General features: G+C 38.2%; 1 protein-coding gene across 2 annotated transcripts; it reads left to right on the top strand.

Moving 5' to 3' along the window:
* Window positions 1-6,522: 6,522 nt before the first annotated feature.
* On the top strand, window positions 6,523-22,677 carry Serpinb13 (serpin family B member 13). Of its 2 annotated transcripts, XM_074069673.1 has the most exons (9): window positions 6,523-6,637; window positions 7,786-7,967; window positions 8,466-8,522; window positions 11,461-11,523; window positions 14,244-14,372; window positions 14,750-14,867; window positions 16,129-16,271; window positions 16,488-16,643; window positions 18,462-22,677. In XM_074069673.1, the coding sequence occupies exons 2-9, from the start codon at window positions 7,803-7,805 to the stop codon at window positions 18,855-18,857; spliced, it is 1,227 nt and encodes a 408-aa protein (XP_073925774.1). In that variant the 5' UTR covers window positions 6,523-6,637; window positions 7,786-7,802; the 3' UTR covers window positions 18,858-22,677. The 2 variants fall into 2 exon arrangements, with proteins under 2 accessions (XP_073925774.1, XP_020030886.1); XM_020175297.2 differs by lacking the exon at window positions 11,461-11,523.
* The last annotated feature ends 3,322 nt before the right edge of the window (window positions 22,678-25,999 follow it).

The raw sequence follows: 25,999 nt of genomic DNA, 5'->3' as shown, positions 1-25,999 counted from the left end.
GCATCTCCCCAACAAAATGCAAATTTATTGAGAAAAAGGCTCTTTTCCATCATATTTATTGTTGTACTTCAGTACTTAAATGAGTGTAGATGTTCAAAAATATTTATTGAATAAATAAATAGAAAAACCCAGATCTTATTCACAAGAACATCAAAAGCCATAAAATGGGGTTGAAGGCCTGGCTCAAGTGATAGACCACCTGTCTTGCAAGTGAGTTCAAACCCCATTACTACCAAAAAAACCAAACAAAAGCAAAATCATAAGGTGTCTAAGAATAAAATCTAACACTATTTTTTGTGAGGAATAAAAGTAACATGGAAATTCTGAAGTATAAACATATAGCTGAGTGTAGTGGCATGCACTTATATTCCCAGCATTTGGGAGGCTAAGGCAGAAGGATTGTGAGTTCAAGACCAGTCTGGGCTACATACCAAGTTCAAGGTCAGCCTTGGCGACACAGTAAGAATGTCTCAGAAACAAAAATAAATAAGAAACTTTAAGCATACAGCTGAATAAATTATCAAAAAGTGAATACCCATACAATCTCCTCCCACATGGAGAAATAAGTCATTATCTATCATGACTCCAAAAACAAACACTTTGTCTTATTCCAAATATTACCAATTAGCTAAAATGCTGACTTGCACTGCAGTCTAGTCATGCCTGTTTTTGAATTTCATATAAGTGGATCATGCTGTGTGTATTCCTTTATATTTGCCACAGTTTTTCGATATTACTTGTGGAGTTCATCCATTTTATTTCTTAGCTTTAGTTCATCCATTGTCATTATTCTGTAATGTTCTAGTTTGTGAACATACCATATTTACATGATTACTGTTGGTATACTTTTAAGCTTCTAGTATTTGGCTATTATGAACAATGCTGCTTGCTATAAACCTTTGCATTCATGTCTTTTGGTGCTCATGAGCACACATTATGTTGGGCGTATATGTGAGGTTGAATTGTCAGGTCATGGTGTGTATATGTTCGATTTTGACAGTGCCTTTGATTAATGAAAGCATTTACATTTTATGGAGTATAAATTGGTGATCTTTACTATTATTGTAAATGCTTGTGTGTACTCCATTTACCTCTGAAACTTATTTAGAATGGAAATTTACACATGGTGTGAAGTAGTAATCAAGATTTCTTTCTCCCTTATATGGATATCCAATGGCTCAGAGTAACTAGAAAGGTTGTTCTTTATCCATTTCTCTGTGGCAACCCTCCCTCCCTCCCTCCTTCCCTTCCTCCCTCCCTTCCTTCTTTCCTCCCTCCCTTTCTTCTTTCCTTCCTTCACTCCCCTTCTTTCCCTTCCAGTATGCATGTATGCACTGATGCTTTTCCAGACCTCTGTTATGGTTTATCCTTTGCCCAAACCAGACTGACTTAATCATTTGATAATGGTTTACTATCTGATAGAATAGGTCTAACCTCCTCCTTCTGCCAGAGTATTTTGGTTATAATCTTAGCCCTTTGCTATTTCTTATAAATTTGGAATCAGCTGGCCAATTTTTTGAAAAATGAAGCATTGGATGATTTTGATTGAAATTGCTAGGATCAATTTTTCTGTGATCAATTTTGAGAAAACTGATGGCTTTACAATAGCAAATCTTCCAACCATCAGTAAAGTATATTCCTATATTTATTTAGACTGCTTAAGTTCCTAAATTATACTTAATCTTCTTCTGTTACAGGCTTATACAGCTTCTGTATTTGCTAGGTATGTGATGTTTTTCATTGTTTTATTTAGTTTTGAAAGTGTGTGAAGGACGATGTTTAGATGCAGGTGTGTATGTATATATATATGTGCAATTGTATAGAAGACGATGTTTTGATGTGGGTGCACATATATTATGTACAATATTATAATATATATACAATATATTATACATACATATGTATGCATTGCTTACGTCTAGCTGATGAGCGTCTGCATTACCTTACACAGTTCCTTTCTTTTGCTATGTAGCCTACACCACCTGGCACCTGGAACTTAAAGCCCTCCTGCCTTTGCCTCCCAAGTGCTCCCAGGCGCCATCACCTGGCTGTACATAGCTGTTTATAGTTATTTATTTATCCTTGGTCCAGGGATTTGAACTTCAGGGCCTTGCACTTTTTAGATGAGTGCTAAATCATTTGAGTCATGTCCCCAACCCCCCCCCACCTTTTATTTTTGTTTTAGTTATTTTTCCCATAGGGTCTTCCACTTTTTCCCTGGACTGGCCTCAGACAGCAATCCTCCTGCTTCTGCCTCCTGTGTAGTTGGAATTACAGCTGTGTGCTACCATGCCTGACTTATTCTTTGAGATAGTCTCATTAACAATTTTCCCAGACTGGCCCCAAACCTGATCCTTCTATCTTTACTTCCCAAGTAGCTGGGATCACAGTCATGAGCCAGCATGCCCGGCTTACATAGCCTTTTGATATTCTTTTGAGTTATGTATTTAAAAGTTTCTAATATGCTAACATATTAAAAATATTTTATTTTTTAATATTCGCCTCACATCAATCTTGCTAAACTTGGTTTAATTATCACAACATGTGTCTGAATTGCTTTCTAATAACAATCATTTTTTCCTTTTGAATAATTTTATCTTTTAAATAATTAGCTAATCAAACAATTAAGTCACTGTCCTTGTTCAACTCTGGCTCGGTTTTGAAAGGAAGCAGTGATTATGTGCATAGTTCTAGTCATATGTGAGTGAATAATGTCTACTGATCAATCAAACAATGTACCAGGATCACAATATTTCTTTTTTGATTTGATATATTGAGCTGAAGTTATTTGAAATAATCCACAACAGTAATTAAGATTTTTATACTGATCAGCATTACATATGTAATGAAAAAGATATGCATACAATCTTATATTCCAGAAATTCTTAGCTCTGTTTCATTTTTGATTCTTATGTTTTTGACCACAAGGAGAAAACTTTTTTCCTCTCCCTCTATTTCTATTTATAAACTGTCTTGAAGGACATATGAGATGATATACTTCTTATGCAATATGTAAAAATTTTAATTTTACCACTTAATATATTAATTCTAAAGAAACCCAATTGAAGTTGTTCATAGGCCTTCAGAAATCAATTAAAGAATCATGGAAAGGGGAATTTATACAAGAATTGTCAAGGAATTTTTGCAAAAACAATGACAGGTTTGGGTTAGATACTGAAACACATTTGTCCTGGGTTAGGTGCCCTAGAAGGACATCCAAACAATCATTTTTGTTCAGGTAAGTTTTTGGTGGGAGGGGATGCTTCTTTGAGAAAAGAAGGGCAGGCCAAGGGAAAACTATTATTCAATCACATGGTTTCAGAAGACCTGATTCCATGGAGGGAGCATTGGAGGTCAAATTGCTCTATGAAGTTAGTCCTATCCGTTGCTAGGGGCTGTTTTGTAGCACCCTTATTGTAGCGAGTCATGCCTGAGGTGTGCCCTGGCTGGGGGTGGAGTGGTACATTGTATCTGAGCAAGTGGATCCTATTCAGTGAGGGTCACTGGCCCCAGAAAACGGCAGCTATGAATAGCAACTGGGTGATGGATGCAGAGGTTGGGAAAGGAGTCTGTTGAGATACTGGCAACATTCACCACAGCATTACAAGCTTGAAAAAGGAAAATGCTGCAAGCATCAGCAACAGACACGCAGTGCTTGCAGCAGAACTGTGGGTTATGGGACAGGAGAAGGGATCCATCGGTGTTCTGCTTCAGGGCTCAAGTATTTCCTTTCCTCACTCATGAGCATCCGGACTACTTTTCCAGTTATTAATCAACACATTTTCTTTCACTTTGATAGCTTTGAAACTGGAAAGAAGACTGATGAAGTAGAAGAACAGGAGGAGCCTAACGGTTGGGGGTTGTGAAGAACAAGAGTGGGAATCTGTAAGCAGATGGAGGCATTTCAGTGTTTCTCAGATTGCAATAAGAACTTAAGCATGTGAGTGGGCCACTACAGGAGAGGGAAAAGGGTCAGGGTAGTGATATATGGTGGACATTTGTGGTGGACACTTACAAGGCACAGAGTGGTGGCATAGTGAGAGCCCACAGGGAGGCCAGAGCAAAGTGCAGAAGGGTGCATAGTTGGGGAAAGGGCAGAAAGGCTGATGAGGAATCTCCAAATGGGAAACAGTGGAATGAGTGGAGAAAAAGTATCTTGCAAGAAGTGAGAGAAGAAGGGACGATAGGAATGGAATGGGACCTTCCTTCCTGCTCCCAAAGAAGACTTGCTGTTCTTATGATCCTAGGGGAAAAGCGGTTTCCCTGTGGAAGCAGATGGCAAAGGAAAGACTTCACAAAAAAGCAGAGGCTATGAAATGGGGCAGAGTCCAGGGGCCATAGAGAAAGGACTTAGAGAACACAAACTGATAGGGACGTTATTGTCAACTGAGGAATTTTATGTCATTTAAAAAAGCTAACATTTTCATTTCATTAGTATACAGCCTTAATTCTATAAGTGGTAAGTCTCACTCAATTTGGATATTTTCAGTGACAATTAAAAAACAAGCTGATTAAATACTGCTTTGAATTTTGCTTAAAGAGCTGTAATCGAAAAAAAAGTTTAATTAAGTGAATTGTGAGTATGGAGACAGGTATGTACAGATGCCATGCCCTTAAGGCTGCCTCTCTAAGGAGGCTCTACTTCAGGGGAGCTAAAATGCCCTTCCAAGAGCTGTTGCTTAGCAACAATGACTAATCTTCACACCCTTTGTTGGAGACCAAAGCTGAGACTAATCTAAAGTTTCTTCTGATGAACTAGTAGAGCCAGTAGGAATGCTCCAGGGCTGGCAGGAAAAACTGGAATTTGGAGGTTTAATGCCCTAGTGAAGTTTTATTCCCCCTTTGACAGTGCTGTTTTGCTGAATTCAGTGAAGTTGTTGGATATTTATAAATTATTGGTGATTAGCACAGTGTCTGGTATATAGTATATTTAATAAGATTTATTGAGTGAATTAAAATGAGAATTCTTAATAGATTAAATATTTGAGAACAAGAGTGGTTTTGTGTGACATGAGAGCACACAAGCATACCTGTGTGTGTGAAGCTGCCTGCCCAAATTCTTTTTTTTTATTCTTCTAGTAAGAGTTTTTTTTTTTGTTTGTTTTTAATTTAAATTTTATTCTTTGCATTTGACACTGAAAAATAATGTAACTGCAAAACAGATTTTATTACAGAAAATGGCTTGTCCAGACAAAACGCTGCTCATCTGTGGTAAGTAAAGTATGCATTTAATTGATGTTTTCATCAACCCATAAAAACTGGTACTTCCCAACCTCAGCTGCACATCTGTGTCACCTGGAGTGACAAAAATTCTGATGCCTGTTTCTCACTCCATGGATGCTGACTCTGTCCAGGATAGGATTTAGGCATAAATATTTAAAAATTCCTCAGGAGATTTTAATGTGCTTCCAAGGTGCAAAACCACTCCTCTAAACAGTTTTTCTGAAGTAACCTAATAGCGTTAGGGCTTAAAGCCCACTCATGGGTTCCCCCTATTGGCCATAATCCGTTTGAGTCAGTCATTTTAATTCTGCTTTGAGTCCTGTCTTGAACTTCTGACTTTAGTCTTGTTTTGTTCTTTTGTTAATTTAGATATCTTCATGTTTCACTCCAATAAAAAAATTTCTAAGAGATTTTGCAGAAGTTAGAATTTAAATTCATTTTGTTCTCAAATGAGGGAGTTCCCTCAGATTCCAGGTTCCATGCAAAATCACAGTACTTGAGATCCATAAATGTGAAAAGAATTTTAAGGTGTCACACACAAAAAGGAGAGTCTCACAAGATGAAAGTTTTAGCAAGGATTTATTTTAGCATAACAAGGTAAAAGTAGGGAGAAATTTAAAAAAGGAAAAAGCACCTTCTGTTAGAAGTGTACTAAAAAATGCCAGCCTTTTTCTGGGATCTATGTGTTCTGGAAATATATGTCATCAAGTCAAAGTATAGCAACCCTTAATCATTAGACAGTGGTTCTGGGGGATCAAGATGGGTGCCATTTATTATTCTAAAGTGCTAAAAAGTGATCTAGGTCACCCAGAACACAGGGACAGTAGGCGTTTTAGGTCTTTCTTTTGCTAGGTAAGTTTTTAATTTTTTCTGTCTCTCTGCCTATTCAAGAAGGCTTGCAGCTTCTTAACATTTCAACAATGAAGGCAAATGCAGATAGCCCCTCCTGCCTCCCTATTTTTTTATTTAACTCTAAAAGGAGGTGGTAGAAGGAAGCTTTTTTTCAGTTTTTACTTCCTAGTTCTAAAGTCTGAATCCCACCCTTTTAATATTTATTAAAATACTATAATTTCCCTATCTCCTCCTCAATCTAGTCTGGTTCAACTTTCTCTATGTCTAAAGTACATACTATTTGAGCTATAGCTAAAAATACAGTGTTGACAACCTCAAGTGCATAACTTTATGACTATAAGGAAAATATCAGGAATTAAGTCCTCAGTTTTGTCATAAACTTTGCATGCTATTTTTATTAGGGAAATTATCATTGAGAAACCAAAGGTTGTTTCACTGGAAATACAAACTCTAATGACTAGGGAGAGGCAGAGAGAGAGCTATAAATTAAAGACCTCAGCTACTCATTTTACAAAGGCTTCTTAGTTCTTTGTCCAGTCATCTCTGGGTCTCCAGGAGCCAGGTAAGTTCTTCCTCAGTTCCAATTTAAGACTCCTGTGTTTTGAGCACATGGATGTTTGTTGATTTGAAATAAATATTTTCATTCTTGGAGTGGTTCTATTTAATTCAGTGCTTACATGGCCAAAACAATGTATTTCATCAATTTGTTTGACAGTAAGTTAATTCATCTTATTTCTGAGTAAATATGTAAGGAAATGAGCTGAGATTGAAGCTACTACAGCAGATTTACAATGTTCTAGCAGGGAAGAACCTCCAAGGCCCCTGAAGTATGTGAGCCTTCAAAAACTTTATTCTGCATTAATCTTATTCTTGTTTTTAGGATTCTATGTAAAGCTTTTATTAAATAGTTGTAGAGTAGTGGGTGATGAGAAAACATAAAATGTCCTCATGTTGGTTATTTTGGTAAAAATATTAATTGCTCTTTAAAAATTACTTTTTTGTGAGATAACAGTAATATTAGCTCACTAAACAAACTTGAAATAATACAGAAAAGTACAAAAAAGAAAACCTTCCACCTCACCTACTAATCCCTGATTTAATAATCAATCCATGACTAGAGCTATTTCATTGGTCTTTAGGAAAAATTCAGCCCGGAGTCAAGTTTCCCTGGGATTAGGGACTGGGGTTTAAGAGAATGAATCTGTTCTGCCATTCTCTAGATTGGATTTTGGATTCATTGAGAAATAGATGGTGTCAGACAAGGATTCAAGTGTTGGCTTCATTACTGTTGATCTGGATTGAAAAACACTGCTTGGGCTCAAAGCCAGTGGAGATTCCTGCACTTTTTGAACCCCACTTTGTCACAGGCTGAGCAGTTGGGCATCAATGGGTTGTGGATTGGGTTTGCTGGAGGAAGCTGGTCACAAGGAGGAGGCAGTGGGAGGCAGAGGCAGGCGTGCTCTGACAAGAGAACAAGAGAGGATAGAACCATTAAGGAGTTAACCTTGCTCCCTGGGGGAAATAAATTGGTTGAAGTCAAATTCCCTGCTGACTCACTTCTCCTGTCAAGAGATGGGGGGAGACAAGGTAGCAGTGACTGTATTGAAAGGGTGAAATTCCTATTTTCTGAGTCAGTGCAGGTAGAGTTCCTGGGACACAGAGCAGTCCTATCCAACTGTTCATTGTTTTTTGTTACTGTTGCTGTTTCAGATCTCAAGAAAGTCATCATGGATTCACTCAGTGTAGCAATCACTCAGTTTGGGTTTGATCTTTTCAAAGAACTGAAGGAAACAAAAGATGGTAACATCTTCTTCTCCCCTTTGGGCATCTCAACTGCCATTGGCATGCTGCCCCTTGGGACTGGAGGAGCTACCGCCTCACAGTTACAGAAGGTGGGGGCTTCCTTTGCTTTGCAGACACAGATTTATTTCTGGGGCACAACCATCTAGCGTTAGCTTTAAAATATGCTCATCCTGACCTGTGGACCAGGAAACAAAGACTATGAAGACAGACGTGGAGCAATTTCCTTCTCTCAATACCGTCATACCACCTGCTGCTCCTTGGTGTTTAACATTCCTTCGAGTAGGGGCTGAGAGGCCTTGTCCAAAGCCATCACTCTCATAATTAAAGACGGGCATGAAAGGCAAAACTACTGAGAGAAGTAGCATCATCGTCACTTAGTATAAATGACACATCAAAGATGAATATGTAAATAATCTCCTCTGAAGAGATCATTGGACAACCCAGACTTTCTCTTGATTTTGCAAGGAGATAAATATTATCTGTGGATCACCAGGGTTTCTAGAACAAACCTCCACTTTAACCTGACTGATTCTTTGTGAGCTTTTTTTCCTGCTTTGATGACTGCAATAATGTTTTCTCTCTACTAGGTGTTTTACTCTGAAAAAGACAAAGAAAACTCTGGAGTAAAGGCAGAAGAAAAAGAGGTGAGGACATGTGTTTTGCAACCTTCTGTAAGATTACTTTTTAGGTGTGGTTCACTGGGGAAAGGACTGGGAATGGCATAAAACAGGAGACATGTCAAATTTATTAGTAAGCACTAATACTTACCATAGTTAAATATTGCTATTACTCTACTCTCTCTTGGTATAATAAAACACTAGAGGCTGAGTACTTTATAAACAAAAGAGCATTTTTATTTAGCTCACAGCTTTGGAAGCTGGAATTTCATGATTGGGTGGCTTCAACTGTTCAGTTTCCAGTGAGAGGCCCCTGGGATGCATTACAACATGGTGGATAAGGGGAAAGAGAACCTGCCATATGCAGAAGGGGCCGACGTTGTATACTGGCTTTACTTTATAACAATCCACTCTTTTAAGAACTAACTGACTTTGTGAGACTAGCATTAATCTTTTCTGAGGGCAGTGCCTCTGGTGATCTAACCATATCCTTCACTAGATCTTTTCTTGTCATCTCTTAACATCACTGCACTGGGGAGCAAACCTCGAGAACATGAACCACTTCCAGATCATAGTGCTAGTCTTATATAATAACAACAAATCTATGATTAAGAATAGATCATAACTTTAATGGAAAATAACCACTGTGAAGGCTTTCAGGTTGAAAATTTCTTACAGCAGAGTGGATGGTGTTTGGGTTAAAGTCCTAACTCAGTCACTTAAGGACTGTGCTTTGGGCAAGTTACTTATCATCCATGAGCCTCTGTAAAGTGCCCAGTAGGAGAATCCAGGACACAGAGATAATTTATTCAGTTGTGGTGGTAGTCATAGGTTATATTATCAATAATCCCTTTTATATTTTGTTGACATTTTATTTAAGAAATTAGCACAGGATCATTGGTCTTCCAGGGTTTCTCCCAGCTCTGGTTTTCTTGTATCCCTCACTCCATCTTCCCAAATATGGGAAGGGGTTAAGTCCCTTAGGCCAGGGCTAGCATTAGGAGGTAGTCAGAGCTCTCAGGAAAGATGTAGTTGCTCTGACAGTAGTCATAATCCAGTTCCATCCCCTCATAAATTCATAGCTCAAATCACCTTTGCAATGGGAGCTGTTTATTTCATAATCCCAAAAGGCTAGGTTGTCTGGGTGGCTCAGTTGCTTTCAGGGTTTGCTCAACAGGGTTTGGGTCAGGTACCTGCCCTCATGTGTACTCAATTAAGGTGTGCAATTGTTTCCAGAGTGCCTTCCCTCCCAAGTACAGTAGTCCATGCTGAACTTTTGTGCAAATTAGACACAGACACAATCCTTGGATAGATGCCCTGATCCTGGATGGAGGGCTTATGACTGAATGGAACTTGAATTTCAGCTTTGGGTAGGCACAACCTATACAACCATGTGAGGTAGCTTTGTCCCTTCTACAGGTTTTTTGGGTGGTGCTGAAAAGGTACGAAAAGCTAGTTACTGACTGCTGAAAGAAGAGTTTGACTGGAGTGCATTTTAGAGGCTATTTAATCCTCCTTACTAGATGAAGAAACAGATAAGTAAAGTGATTTGCCCAGAACCAGGCTTCACGTGTACCATTTGATTATCACACAAGTTCAGGGTATTCTGAACCTTGCCCTTAAAAATGGCTGTTAAATTCTTAAGACCTATGTACGAACTGCATAAGGAATAAAAGAAGTCAATGAGTACCCTTTAATACCTCCTTCCAGTGGAAGAAACAAACCATTACCATACCTTCTCTGAGTGCCCATCTCCTTCTGAGAGGAGGTTCCACTGTCCTGAGTTAGATATTTAACATTCCCACAAACTTATTTCTTTGCATACAGCATCCTTTAACATTGTTCTTTGCAACTTGATTATTTTGGGTTCTGCATTATGCTTGCAAGATTCATCTATTTCAGGTGGATACTTGTAGCTCTGGTTGATTCATTTTCACAGCTCTTTATATATTTATCCTATTAATGGGCCTTCTCTCCCCCCCTCCCCTCTCCTTCCCTTCCTATCTTCTTTTCTGGGTATTCTGTAGATATTTTCTTTGTAATTGCCTTTGCAATTACATAAAACATCTTAAACTTGTAACAATCTATTTTTTGAAACTGATAACCACTTAACTTCAAGCACATGTAAAACTATACCTTTATATCTCTCTACTGCTTTGTGATATTGATGACACAACTGACCTCTTTTATGCTGCAGATTCATTAATGTAGATTTATGGCTATAATTGTATACTTAAAAAAATCCCATACCAGATTTAGAAGTGATTTTTATACTTACATTACAAATTACAGGATACTTTTTTTTCCTATATATTTATTTTTCTAAGAGAGTTTTAAAAAAAATGTTTTCATGTGGTTTTATGTTCCCACATTCCCTCATTTCAATCTGAAAAGATCCCACGTAGTATTTCTCATAGGACAAGTCTAATAGTGGCAAAGTCCCCCATCTTTTGTTTATCTGGCAAAGTCTTAATTTTCCCTTTGTTTTTGAAGGGTTTTTTTTTCTTTTAGTATACTAAAAATATTATCCCATTCCCTTCTAGTCTGTAAAATTTTGCTAAAAAATCCCCCTAAAACCAAACCAAAACAAAACCTCTCATAATCACCTCTCATAGTCTAATAGAAGCTCCCTTGTATGTTACAAGTTGCTTTTCTCTTGCTACAATTCTTTCTTTGTGAGTTTTCACAGTTTTATTATGATGTATTGCTGTGGAAAGCCCTGTAGGTTTGTCCTAATTGGAATTCCTTGAGCTCCTCCTGTTGTTTTTCTCTGCAATTGCAGACTCCAGGGCACCTTGAACACCTTTATTCTCACTTGAACACCTTTATTCTCAGTGCATCCCAACTTGGTACTCTGTTTTGTTCAGAACTTAAATTCACATAAGTCAGAGACCAGTCCCTCAGGCAACTCCCCCAAAAGTCAAAATGATGGCCATTTTTTTCACTCTTTTGTTTCTGTCCTCAGGGAAGAATCAGGAGTTGGGACTTTTCTCCCAGTCTCATAATGCTATGTTGGCAAGGAGTTCTGGTGAGTGAGTGCTAAGAATTTTTCTTCTGGATTCCAATGTAATTGAAACCTTCTTGCCCCAGAGCTGCATGTAGTTGACTTTATACTCACCTGGGAGTACATGGACTTCTTAACTGGTTTCTATGTTTAGCACAATACCTTAGCATCTCCACCTTCTTGTTAATTTGGTGTCTCTATGTGGAAAGATGGTTTGGAGCTTCCCATCCTGCCATAGTGCTGGTGTCACTCCTTGGCAGTTTCTTTAGTAAAGGTTTTCACATAATAGATGCCATCAAGTTGTATTTGCCTTTGCTTGTTTGAATGAAGGTTTAGCTGAATATTGAATATAGGTTGATATTTAGTCTCAGTCCTTTGGAGACATCATTCCATTCTCTTCTTCTCATGTTGGCTTAATTGGCATTCTTGGTAGGTGATCTATCTCTGGCTGCATTTAAGTTTTCCTCATTGTTTTGTTTTTCTTTGATTTTTACTGCAGTGTGTCAAGGTTAGAATTTATTTTGTTTGCCATGATTTTGATTTATTTTGATTTCTGAATGTAAAAATTCATACCTCTTATTAATTCTGGAAAATTCTTAGTTGGTGATTTTTTGAACAATGCATTTCCTCTACTTTTTCCTTTTTTGCCTTTTCAAAGAATGCTAGAGTTCTTATTGTATTGTTCAGATTTCTTAATGTCATACCTATTTTTCATCACTTTTTGTCTTTGTTGTGCTGAGAAAATTGTTCATCACAATCAGCAATGCTTAACAGGCTGTTTAACCATCCATTGAGCCTTCTCTTGCATCAACCTCCCAAGTTTTGGGATTACAAGCATGAGCTAACATGCCCAGCTCCGTCTGTCGAGCTCTTAATTTCAAGGCTTGTTGAATATTCATTTCTAGGACTTGCTGTTGATTGTTAAACCAACCTAGAAACGTATGTTCCTTAAACATATTTTCTATTTTGGGGGATTAGCATTCTCAATATAGTTTTATTTCTAAATGTGACAGCTGTTAATGTCAACATCTAAATACCTGTATTGTGGCTATATTATGGTGGTTTGGTATTTTTTTCCTGATTTTTAATTTGGGACTTTTTTGCTCATGATTTATAATTTTGGAATATGAGCTCATATTTGGCTGATAATATGTGGGAGTAAAGTGAAGCCTGTGATGTAGTTACTTTTCTAATAAAGATTTTTTTTTCTGAAATAAGTTCTTGATCTATTACTAAACCAGGACCAATTTAAGTTAATTTCTTAGTTTGGGGTTTCCTAAGATGCAGAGGAGTATAAATTCAAACCCCAAACTGTTTGACTGCAAGTCTTTTCTTTCCTGATCCATTTGTAGGTCATTTTTGTCACAACTGTCTCACTGCAGAAATATAGTTGCATCAATCCCTTCTTGCCCAAAGGCTGCAATACTTGATCTGCTCCCAGCACATCCCAGTCAACCCACGCAGCCAAAAAATTATCATCAGCCATTTAAAAGCTCATAGTAAACAAGGGGATAGCCAAAGGTCAAATTCAGCCTCATGGATTTTGTTAGAGCAGCATAATTTTATATTTCAATGTTGTTATTATTATTATTATTTTATCATTATTATTAAAGGGGTTCTTGGGGTTGAACTCAGAGCCTGTGTTTGCTATGCAGGTACTCAACCAACTGAGCCACTCTACCAGCTTACATTTGAATCTGAATGTCTTCACATGTTTATTAATTATTCAGAAAAATTAAATTGTCCATTTTTTGGCAGATACTACTCTAGGTATTGGGGAACCAGACAAGTAATAAAGAGATAAAATAAATAAGAAACAAACAATCCATAAGGCTCACATTCTAGAGAAAGATGGCTTCTGTTTTTAGGCACAATCAGGAATAGTTAATTCACTTCAAAACTAAAATGGCTCTCCATCTAATCCACTGTAAATTAAAGCATTCAGACAATACTCAGTAGTTGATGTGACATAATGTGACATGACATGGCTTTGCTATGGAGTGTTCCTCAAACCTCCATCAGAAAAATGATGGATCCTACAGGAAATTTCCAGTTTAAGGGATAAATTTCAATTACCCCATCAACATATTTTTCTTTCTTATTTATTTGTTTATTTATTTCTTTATATTGTGCTGGAGGTATGTTGTGGCATTTATAAAAGTTCTTACAATATATCAAATATACTTGAATTCATCCCCTTCATCATTCTCCTTTATCCTGTTTTCCCGCTATTCCTGGAAGTTTCAACTGGTCTCATTTTTCCAGTTACATACATGTATATACTATGTATGCATAGTTACCCTCCTACACCCTTTCCTCACATCCTCTCTCATCCCACTGGTAACCCCCACCACAGGACCTGTTCTGTCCTCCTATAAGAGATAATTTTCTTATCAAATATCTAGAACATAAATTTCTAAACTTTGCAGGATAAGAATGATGTGTGGATAATGTATGGAACCCTTAGTGGGCAATTACATTTCAGACCTAAACTGCAACTTGAATTAGATACGCAAGATATGTGGTGTTGGGCTTGTGGCGAAAGTTTCTTCGTGGACTGAGATTGGGTGTGGCTTTTATGTTTGTGATGTGGGTCAAAGCCAACTGACCACGTGAGACGTCAGAGAACCCAGCCTGTGCTCAAGGATGTCCAATGGAAGGAAAGATCCAGTAGCCACATCCTGTTGGAGGAGAATGTAGGCTTGCTTTTGCCAAGATAACCCTCTGAGGTTTTGTCTTTGAAGATTGAGAAGTCAGAAGAGATACACCACCAATTCCAAAAGCTTTTGGCTGAAATAAGCAAACCCACTGATGATTATGAACTGAACATAACCAACAGGCTATTTGGAGAGAAAACATACCTCTTCCTTCAAGTAAGTTTTGCTGTGTTTACTCCCTCTATAAATGGTGGTTAACAAATGTCCAAATGCCTGTTTGGATGTGGATTCTGGGAGCATGCTGCCTAAGTTGGCTGCTTTATTCCACTCACATCTCTAGTGGTCTTTCTGGTCTGCTCTCCAGACATTCAGCTTCTTTTTAGTTCTGGAAATCTGTACCTGATTTTTTCCCCTAATCCTATGTACTTGTGTAAAAATGTGCATGGAGATACTCAAAAGTCATTTTCCTAGGACCTGAAAATTCTTGTTTTGACATTAGATGTCTTAATGAACAGAAAAAAATATTGGTAAATGTTGGTAACTGGTAAATTGACTTTCAACCTCTTTCTATTTCTTTCCTATTTCTCCTAAAGAAATACTTAGATTATGTTGAAAAACATTACCATGCATCTCTGGAACCTGTTGATTTTATAAATGCAGCAGATGAAAGTCGAAAGAAGATTAATTCCTGGGTTGAAAGCCAAACAAATGGTAGAGTATGGGTGGTTTATTTATCATAAAAACACTTCTTGACCACCTGTTTTGAGTGAATCCCTGGGCTTGACACTGCATAGGTTCCTTTTGGAAAGAAACTCGAGATGGATTTTGCAGGGTTGAAAAGGAAGTGGTGGGTATAAGAGAGGGGAAGGGCACTGCAGATGGTGGGAATGTCACAGTCAATGTGGAGAGATTCAAGGGGAACCAGGAGGAGGACCACAGGAACCAGCCACATGGAAACACAGCTGTTGATCACAATACCTTTGGGGTTCCTGAAGCTGAGCTCATGACTGTCTTGGGTTTAAATCCTTTCCCTTATGTCAGAGTCTTTTTTACCTTTGAGTCTGAGTCTGTAAGTGCAATTGTCACAGAGAGGAGTTCTCTTTTTAAGTGAAAAACCTACAGGTCTCCTATTAAGACTTGTCTTTGCTACCAAAAGCTGGACTCACCTGGGCTTCATCTCTACTTGGACATCATGCAGGGATGATACATCTTTTAGTCCATCCACAGCAGAGAATTTGATGAATCTCTCACCCTATCCTCATCCCTCATCCTCATACGAAAAGTGTTGGAGAGAATTATTAATATAGAAAGTCATGTTGGGCAGCAATAGATTATACTATTTAGAGTTCTGGATTTCATTTTCTTATTGTTAGGGAGCTCTCCATTATTATGGAATGCATTTTTCTTCATGCCTAATGTAAAGAAAGAAAATTAAAAGAAGCAGAAAATAAGGGGTCTAAAGTTTGACTGAACAGTATTTTTTGGAATTTAGTTTGGGATGGGCCAAACCAAGAGCCCCACATTTCAATTCCTTTTCAAATAGAAGTAGTCTCTAAACCTCAGGTGAGAACTGTATCACATTTATAAGAGTAAATGTGCCAGATAGTGTTCTGAGCACTTACTCCTTTCAGCAACCCTGTGAGGCAGGTTTTATTCCTACTTTACAGATGAGGCGCAGAGAGCGTAAATAACTTGCCCAAGGATCCTCAGCTAAGAGGCAAAACTGGAGGTGACCAGAGGCAATCTGAACATTTAGCTATCAACCGCAATTTGGCCCTTGGGATAAGTAGGGAATGGGTGAAGTGAGAATCTCCACACCGGCTCTGCCAGTGAAGCTTTTGTGGGGAAGGCCTTCTGGTGTTGACCTGGCTGAGATGCTAATGGTCACTAAAGTCCATCTGCATCATATCTGTTGCATGTGAGATCTGTAACTTGGAAGATAGGCTAATCTTTTCTGTTCATTTGTTTGCAGAAAAAATCAAGGACCTGTTTCCAGATGGCTCTCTTAGCAGCTCCACCAAGCTGGTGGTGATAAACACAGTTTATTTTAAAGGGCAGTGGGACAGGGAGTTTAAGAAAGAAAATACCAAGGAGGAGGCATTTTGGTTGAATAAGGTACGGTTCTTTATTTACATGATGTACTTTCTTGTGGCATTGTGATCAAAAGTCATATTTGAACAAATGCATGTTGGTAGGTGGCAAATGCTCACTTTGTGCAACTCTGACCTTTAGCACTGTTTTAGGATGAACTGGTCATTTCAGTGAGCTGCTTGACTGGCTATGCCCACAGCCTTCCGTCTTTGACACTGGTGCTCTGTCGATTTGTTGCAGAACACAAGTAAACCCGTGCAGATGATGGCACAGAGACACTCCTTTAGCTTCAGCTTCCTGGAGGACCTGCAGGCCAAAATTGTGGGAATTCCATACAAAAACAATGACCTCAGTCTGTTTGTGCTCCTGCCCAATGACATAGATGGTCTGGAGAAGGTAAACACATCTTCCTAATCTGACTTTCATTTCCAAAGGCTTTGTGTCCTGATGCCTGTTCTAGGAGAACCTGGAAATGGCTTCTGAACAGAAGTTGGTGTCTGGCAGTGTCAAATAGAAAGTATATCTCCCTCTGTGCCACAGCTACAGGTAAATGTCTACCAAGGGGCATTAAATGGAATCAGGATGACTGAGAATAACCAGCATGCAAATATTTTGGGATGAGCTAAAATGAACATTTAGGATTATACAGGAGTTAGTTCTGAAGATTCTCCTGCTGTTCTGAGAAAGGATTGAGATCTATGGTCTCCTTTCCCAGAAAAAAAATCACCGCGTCCACACACTGCAAATTTTGCATGTGATTCAGTAGCCCTTGGACTTGGAAGTTCTTTCTTTGACCGGTCTTGAGCCCATTGATTTAGAACATCTTACTTTGTCGATAAAACCTGAATGTGGCTGATGTCTTATATTCTGGAAATCATTAAGGGTTTTTTTCAAGTTCTTGTTCTTTTAGTTGCTCTCTGATCGTGAAGCTTCTTGACTCCCTTATACCTCAATATTTTCCTACCTATAAATTGGGCCACATGTGCTTAAGGCATGGTGTTGCTGCATGATTAGGGAAATGTAGCTAGACTATGTGGAGGACATGGAAGGCTCTCAATGCATTACAGCTGCTGTAGGATGCAATTCCATGTGCTGTGAAATTTCACTGGTAGCATTATAAATTGGAAAAGATTTTTAGGGTAACAATTAATAATATATATGAGAGATTTAAGAGTTAAAAAAAAAGCTCTGGAGAGGTGCTGGTGGCTTGTGCCTTTAATCTTGGCTACTTGGAAGGCTGAGATTGGGAGGACAGTTGTTTGGGGCCAGCCTCAGCAAATAGTTTGAGAGACTGCCCATCTCCGAAATAACCAGAGCAAAATGGACTGGAAATGTGGCTCATCTGGTAGCATGCCTGCTTTGTAAGTGCAAAGCCCTGAGTTCACACCCCAGTTCCACCGAAAAACCAGCAACAATAGTGTTGATCAAAAAAAAAAGAAAAACTCAGGTGTGGAAATTACTCTGAGGAAGTAATTCAGAAAATAAGAATTGTCTTTCTGAGTCAAATCAGTAATATCAGCATCAAATATACTAGCTTGAAATCCATAGTAGTTGTTATTTTTCCATCTGCAGTATTTATCAGAATCTATCATAATGCCTGATACATACTAGATGTTTGTAAAGTGAGCAAATAAATAAATGCTGGTCAGAATTTATCAGCTTGATGGGAATATTACCTAGCAGTTTAAAGACATTCAGGAGAGATATGCAGTAGTGTGAAATAGTTAAATTTTATAAAATGGATATTCATTGTAATTGTAATTATAGAGGAAGATAGTAAAAAATGAAATGCACATTAAAATGATAGAAGAAGAAATGATATTTTAAAGCCAGGTGTGGTGGTAAGCCACTGTAATTCCAGCACTTGGGAAGCTGAGGCAGGAGAATTTCAAGTTCAAGTCCAACCTGGGCAAGTCTAAGGCCAGCCTGGGCTACCCAGTAAGACCCTGTCTCCAAACAAAACCAAAACCAAAACCGTTTTAATCTTTAAAAATAAATTTAAAGCTAGTGGATTTTCACATATACACATATAGTAGTTAAATGGAGAAATATAAGGCCATTAATTGTCTTCTATATAAAGACAATAGTGTATGGAAATGAAATGTTTACATTTATTACTAAAATTAATTTCTGACTGATATAAATTAATGCTCCACTGTTAAATTTTTATTGGTAATTGTGCTAATCTGACTTCATTTTTTAAAAAAAAAATAGATTATAGATAAAATAAGTCCTGAGAAATTAATAGAGTGGACCAGTCCTGGGCACATGGAGGAAAGGAGCGTGGACCTGCACTTGCCGCGCCTGGTGGTGGAGGAGAGTTACGACCTTGAGCCGGTGCTGGCAGCCTTGGGGACACGCGAGGCCTTCAGCGCGGACTTCTCGGGGATGTCCCCGCGCTTCCACCTGCACGCGCACAAGTTTCGGCACAGGTCTCTCCTGGAGGTGACCGAGGAGGGCGTCCAGGCTGCTGCTGCCACCGGCATTGGCTTCACCGTCTCTGCTGTCCCGGTCTGTGAACTCGTCCACTGCAATCACCCTTTCCTGTTCCTCATCAGGCACAACGCATCCGACAGCATCCTCTTCTTTGGCAGGTTTTCCTGTCCCTAACACGTCTTGGCCACGACGTGGTTTGTCTTAGACAGACCAGCCCGCAGAGTTGGAGTGTTAATGCCACCACGGACCTGTGCACGCATTTAATTTCGTTTACTTCTTGCATTCCAACCTTGCTATTAAATCAGTGATTTAATGATGGTAGCAGTGTAGGTTGGTAACAATATACGTTTGTAACTTTCCTGAAACTCAGACGACATTTTGCTTGTGATGTGCGTAAGGCGAGTCAAAGCCGAGCTCAGTCACACTCCCCTCCGTCACCCCTGAAAGCAAGTCAGGATTTTGTGCATTTTTTTTTTTTTTTTGTGCACTGTAGGGAGAAATGCTATCTTTAACTAAAAATGAGGACTCTTTGGAGGATTTGAGGGGGGTCCATCTATTTCTAGTATTTTGGCATTTTGAAATGCTAAATTCGTGTGTTTCTTTTTTCTTTCTCAACAGATATTGTGGCAAACTATAGGAAAGAGTTTAGAACCACTAAGAAAACAAGTTAAAATTAAAGTGCAGAACAAAAGAAAACAATGCACCTGGCAGGGAGAAGTCCCTTAGTTTTGTCTTCCATTCTCACAGTGCATTACTCCTTGTCAGTTTCATAAACATTCTGGTATTAGAAATGGGTGTGATGGTTGAGACGGAAAGCCTGAAACTCCTACCTTGTTACTCTTTAGTCTTTGGAAAGCAGTGTTTGGAGTAATCTTTAGAAGAATAATAGTTTTTTCTCTTTATTCCCATTTACATATCCTGTTTTTTTTTTTTTTTAGTGAATTATGGATTTAACAAATGATATTTTCTTAAAGATGGTTTTTGAAAAACTCTGAATGTGTTTCTTTTGGTCTTCACTGCGAACCTGTTTTACTTGAACTTTATCAGGTTTTAATGAGATCACATAACTGACTTTTTTTTTTTGTGCTTGCCTGTGCCTGTGCTTGCTAGCAGAGCTCTACCAATTTGAGGCCTGCCCCTCCTCCCCCAGTTCTTTGCCTTTTGAGTAGGTGGGATTAAAGAAATGAGCCACTGAGCCTGGCTTACTGATTTATTTTTAAACAACTTTAGAGCCATAATTTATAAACCTAAAATTCACAGATTTTAAATTACAATTCATTGATTTTTGGTAAATTTCTAGAAGTTGTGCATCTATCACAACTAAATTTTAGGACATTTCTGTCACCCTAAAAGTTTCTTTGTGCCTATTCTTATCTCTAATCCAATGCAATCACTGATTTATTTTCTGTTTTTATAAAATTTCTTTTACATTTCACCTAAATTGAATCATACAATATATAGTACTTTGCGTTTGGCTTTTTTTTTTTACTTAGCATATTATTTTCAAGGTTCATCCCCTTGGAGTATGTATTGATTCTTAATTCCTTTTTTATTGTTGAAAAGTAGTTCATTTTGTGGATGCATTTTGTTTATCCATTCATCACTGATGGACAGGTGTATCGTCTCCAGTTTTTGTCCGTTATGAATAATGTTGCTGGGAACATTGTATAAAGGTGTTTCTGAGGACCAGTGTTTCATTTCTCTTGGGCAGATTTCTAGGAGTGGAATTGCTGGGTCATATGATAGTAGCTTTTCCAGAAACTGTCAAACTCTTTAGTAGTGTGTTTGTATCTTTACTTTCCCACTGGCAAAGTATAAAGGTTCTGGTCTCTTCACATCTTTGTTAAGATCAGTATTGTGTCTTCATGGTTATTTTAGTAGGTATGAAGTTCTATCTTGTAGTGGTTTTAATTTGTGTTTTCCTAATGATTGATTAAGTTGAGCAGTTTTTCATGTGCATATCGGTCATTTTTAGGACTTCCTTGGTGAAATATATATTCGAATCATTTACTCCTTCTAAAATTGAGTAGTTTGTCTTCTTATTATTGTGTTGAAAGTCTTCCTTATATACCTTGTGTGTAAGTGCTTTTCAAATATACGAGTATTTCTTCGTGGTCTTTTAATTTTCTTATTAGTGTCTTTATATATATGAATATACAATATCAAAAATTTTAAAGTCAAGTTTTTATTTTTATCTCAACATCTTTAAGAGTTTATAACTGTCAAGTCAGCAATATATCCAAACTTGTAAGATGAAGGCATTATTTTGCCCTACCTTTTCCCTCCTGTGTCTGAGTTTAAATAGATGGAAACAGTTGTCCTTGTCACTAATTAGCATTAAAGGCAACTTCAGGTTCACTGGCTGTAGCTGAGTGCTCCAAGCCCGGTCAGCTTTGGCACTAAGGTGGTGAGTGCTGGAGAGAGTAATTCATTCTAAGTGGGAAGCAGAAAGGACATGCATGATTTTCCTAAGAATCCAAAGTAAAAACTGTGTTTCTGACAGTCAGTGACTTCCCCACTCTCCACCCTTATATAGCAAGTCTTTTGAGAACATTTCTCAACCTTCATCACCGTGTGTGCGCATCTTCTCCTGGAGGGATCACTCCCTGGATGTCTTCCTGGCATGACCGTCTTCCCTGTAAGATCTCATCTGAATTTTGCATTCCAGTGTTACCTCCTGGTAGAAGGTCCCATCCCAATTAGGAAGCATGGGGTAATTGCAGCCAAGTCCCAGTCATTGTAAGAAATGAGGACCTTTTTTCCTAATGAAAAGACCTCATCTGAGAGACCTTAATTTAGATATCATAAAATGTCCATGAAGTTACCATTTAGTGGATTTAGCATACTCACTGTACTGTGTAGGTATATTCACCATCTAAATCCTTTTTTTGAACCCAACACTTAAGATTCACTCCTGTTTTATTCTAGAAATTTAAGCTCTTCCATTCAGGCCCATACACTATTTGTTGTGTGTGTGTTGGGGTTGGGGGGGTGTGAGGGAGGTGTCCACGCTCATTTTTATTTTTTTGCATACGTACATGCAATTGTCACAGTATTATTATTTTTTTAAAAGATGGTCACTTTTGGCATAAAACTGCCAAGACAATTTATAAAAATATCAGCTGATTATAAATATAAGACTTTAGTTCTGGGCTCTTGATTTTATCCCTTGGATCCATATCATTATTCTGAAGCCAGTGCTGTCCTGATAATGGTTTTAAATCAGGGAGTGTACTTTGTTCTTTTTCAAAATTATTTTGGTCACAATAAGTGCTCTGTATTTTCCTTTTTTTTAAAAAATAGTGTCTCACTCAAAAGCCCAGTCTGGCCTGAAACTCATGACTTTCTTGGCTTAGCCGCCTGAGTGCTGGGATTACAGGCGTGTGCCATTATGCCCAGCTCCTTCTGCACTTTCACATAAAGTTTAGAATTGCCTTGTCATTTTCTGTTAAAACTTGTTGGAATTTTGTTAGGAATAGGATTAAATACATGAGTAATTTTATCAATATTGAGTCTCCTAATCCAAGAATATGGAATGTCTTTGCATTTATTTAGCAGTTTCATTTCTCTCAGCAATGTTTTGTAGTTTTCAGTGCACAAGTCTTTTGTTGAATTTATTTTGACTTTTTTTGATGCTATCATGTGTGGATTTATTTTCTTTCTCTTCTGACCATTCATTGTGAGTGTCTAGAAATACAAATGACTTTGTATATTGATCTTATTCTTCTATTTTGTTAAACTCATTTATTATTCAAATAATTTTTTGTGAATTTTATTAAGATTTAAAAGTTTTATACTGGATGTACTTTATCAGCTGAGGAAATTCCTTTCTATTCCTAGTTTATTGAGAGTTTTATTATGATAAAAACACTCTGATCAAGCATCTTTTATCAAGATGATCATGTGATTTTATTTTTTTTTCTACTAATATGTGTACTGGATATTAAATAAACCATGAATTTCCGGAATAAATGCCACTCAATCATGAAATATATTCTGTTCTCTATGTTATGAGATTTATTTACTAATATTTTGTTAAGGACTTCTGCGTGTATGTTCACAAGGGAAAAGAGTTACACATCCATAAGGCCCCTGAGTAGTTGTAACTAGACACCTTCTCAGGCTTAGGATGAGAAGTCAAAACCAGCTCTGCTACTTCCACCATTCAGAAGGCCACCCTTTCTCAGTCTGTTAAAAAAGGCAGGGAGGAAAGAGAGGAGGTGACTCATCTGCATTATTGTTATTAAGCCTTTAGGTAAGTAGTGAGTCAAAACTTAAAAGGGATCAGCCAATAAGTAAACAGATGTAAGAAGGGTGTTACTCACCACAGGTGCAGCCCAGGACCTTGATCAGTGCGTCCCTCACTAGTTACAGAAATGGGGCCTCTTCGCTCACACACCCCTAACTAAATATTCAATGTTTCCTTCTTTGGGTTTTACAAGTGTCCTCCATGGATTTGGGCATCTCTGCAAGTGGTAAAAGGATGATATTGGAAAAAGTCAGGCAAGGTAGTTGAACAAAATCCTATTTGGCAAAAGAAGAGGAGCCTCTGTTTAAATCTGTCTGGGTGCCAATTGGTGCTAATCTGGTAAGATTGCTGATCATAGCACCAAAGCCCTCAACTATTCAGCTGCAGAACTCTGCCTAAGGGGTGCGGGGAGAGCGAGACTGGGACTTCATAGAAAAATGCTGGGAGAGAGTCTTTCTGAATCTGTCTTTCCTTGGAGGCTACTAAGTGGAATAAATGTAATCCAGGTATTGGTAAAAGCCATATGCATTTGCTCTCCTGATGCAAGGAGCTTTCCTTCACACAGTGAAGGAGATAAGAGCAATACTGAGAAGCAGTGACACACACACGGCTTTTTCTACCAGCTGTACATGTCCAACAGCCAGGGTGTCCTGTGGTTAATTCAGTTTAAGCTGGACTTTGTGACGGTGTACTGGAAAACCCCGAGGAATACACAACCTCCTTAATGACAATAATAGCAGGCAGTGGATGTCATCTTCTGAGAGATGACAGAGTTCTACTTGTCTCAAGGAATTAATTGAAAAGATTTTCACCTGTTTTAGATATTATGCCAATGGCACGGCAAACATATTTTTAGAGAATGGAATTCTTGGCTTATATTCTCTTTCAGATGGAAAATCATCTACTACTATGGGGTGAATAAAAGTAGAAAAATACCAGAATTAAACAATAGGAATTTTCCTCTTACGTAATGGTCTTCAAATGAATCTCCTTCTTGTTCTCATTTGTGATGACTAATGATTTGAGTAATTCGCACTTGCTTCTAAGTAGTTAGGTTTGATAAGATTTCAGTGTAATCTATCAAACTTTGTGGATAAAAATACATTAATAAGTGAGTACAAACTCGTCAGAATGAGCTCTGAGCTCTAGGCACAGAGCAAAAAGACACCAGATGACTGAGAATCAAGTATTATTTTTTTCAAGTCAGTTTCTGACGATGCATTTTGGCTTCTATGGTGATGAATCACATTTATAAAAATATCTGGAGCAAGTGTAAACTCCTCCTCTGCTGCACTCTGTGCAAGCCGTCTGCTTCTGTGAAAGGACGGAGTGGTAGAAGGAAGGTGTTGTGGAATAGATGAGTTCTGACTGGGAGATAGGATGGGAAAATGCCTCTGAGTTAGGACTCCGGAATCTCTGAACCTTTTGTCCAATTCCACCACTTAATAGGTGTGTGACTTTGAGCAAGTCATATAGCCTTGTCTCCCAGTTTCCACATTTGCAAAATGTGGAGATTATCCAATAAAAGAATAACTTATAGATTTGTTTCAGAGATGAAATAAGATCGTTTATTCAAAGTGCTTAAGAAAATGCCTAGACACCTGCACACCCATGTTTATTGCGGCACTATTCACAATAGCCAAGTTATGGAAACAGCCAAGATGCCCCACCACTGACGAATGGATTAGGAAAATGTGGTATCTATACACAATGGAATTTTATGCAGCCATGAAGAAGAACGAAATGTTATCATTCGCTGGTAAATGGATGGAATTGGAGAACATCATTCTGAGTGAGGTTAGCCTGGCTCAAAAAACCAAAAATCATATGTTCTCCCTCATATGTGGACATTAGATCAAGGGCAAACACAACAAGGGGATTGGACTATGAGCACATGATAAAAGCGAGAGCACACAAGGGAGGGGTGAGGATAGGTAAGACACCTAAAAAACTAGCTAGCATTTGTTGCCCTTAACACAGAGAAACTAAAGCAGATACCTTAAAGCAACTGAGGCCAATAGGAAAAGGGGAACAGGTACTAGAGAAAAGGTTAGATCAAAAAGAATTAACCTAGAAGGTAACACCCACGCACAGGAAATCAATGTGAGTCAATGCCCTGTATAGCTATCCTTATCTCAACCAGCAAAACCCCTTGTTCCTTCCTATTATTGCTTATACTCTCTCTAAAACAAAATTAGAAGTAAGGGCAAAATAGTTTCTGCTGGGTATTGAGGGGGGGAGAGGGAGGGGGTGGAGTGGGTGGTAAGGGAGGGGGTGGGGGCAGGGGGGAGAAATGAACCAAGCCTTGTATGCACATATGAATAATAAAAGAAAAATGAAAAAAAAAAAAAAAGAAAATGCCTAGAACTGAGTAAATGCTCAATAAATCTTAACTGCTGCTTTTTCTCCTTTTCTCTCTTCCTTCTGGAAATTGTCTTCATCTTCCTTCCCCTATTATTCTTTATAATAATTCTATCAGTTTGAGTCCCAGCAAGAAAAAATGACATATTTAACTGTATTTTGAAAAAGAATTACTTTTTACATAAACTTTTTATTTGGAATTATTTTAGATTCACAGAGAAGTTGCAGTCAGTACAATGAGTTGCCGTATATGCCTACCACTGTCCCTGAATTATTATGATACACTTATCACATGTAAGCAACCAACATAGGTCCATCACGATTGCAGGCAGAATTCTAGATGGTTCCTAAGGTCACAGGACCCTGGTATACATACACCTTCTCCAGGGTATTCAAAAGCTAGTCCAGGTATTGCTGTGAAGGTATTTTGCAAAAGTAATCCCTAATCAATTGACCTTAAGATAGGGAAATTATCAGAGTGGACTTGACCTTTCATAACATGAGCCATTTCAATCTTGGCCTTGAGAAGTTAGAGGTATGCAAAGCCTGAGAAGGATCTAACAAGAGTAAAATCCTCTTACTAGCTTTGATGATGGAAGGGGGCTCTGTGTGGCAAGACACTGAGCGCAGGCTCTAGTTCTGAGAGAGTTCTTGCTGGTAGCTAACAAAGAAATAGAAACCAGAGTCCCATAACTGCAGCAAAATG

This window comes from Castor canadensis, chromosome 4, assembly GCF_047511655.1.
Source record: "Castor canadensis chromosome 4, mCasCan1.hap1v2, whole genome shotgun sequence".
In the NCBI taxonomy this organism is placed as follows: Eukaryota; Metazoa; Chordata; class Mammalia; order Rodentia; family Castoridae; genus Castor; species Castor canadensis.
The sequence above is the reverse complement of the archived record's forward strand: the minus strand, read 5'-3'. Positions and strand labels throughout refer to the sequence as shown.

Bases quoted from the DNA above. Each gene is read 5' to 3' on its own strand.
- Serpinb13 (XM_074069673.1), top strand. From the start codon at position 7,803: ATGGATTCACTCAGTGTAGCAATCACTCAGTTTGGGTTTGATCTTTTC. The intron at 11,524-14,243 runs GTGAGTGAGTGC...TTGTCTTTGAAG, and splicing joins TATGTTGGCAAGGAGTTCTG to ATTGAGAAGTCAGAAGAGAT. The intron at 16,644-18,461 runs GTAAACACATCT...AAAAAAAAATAG, and splicing joins ACATAGATGGTCTGGAGAAG to ATTATAGATAAAATAAGTCC.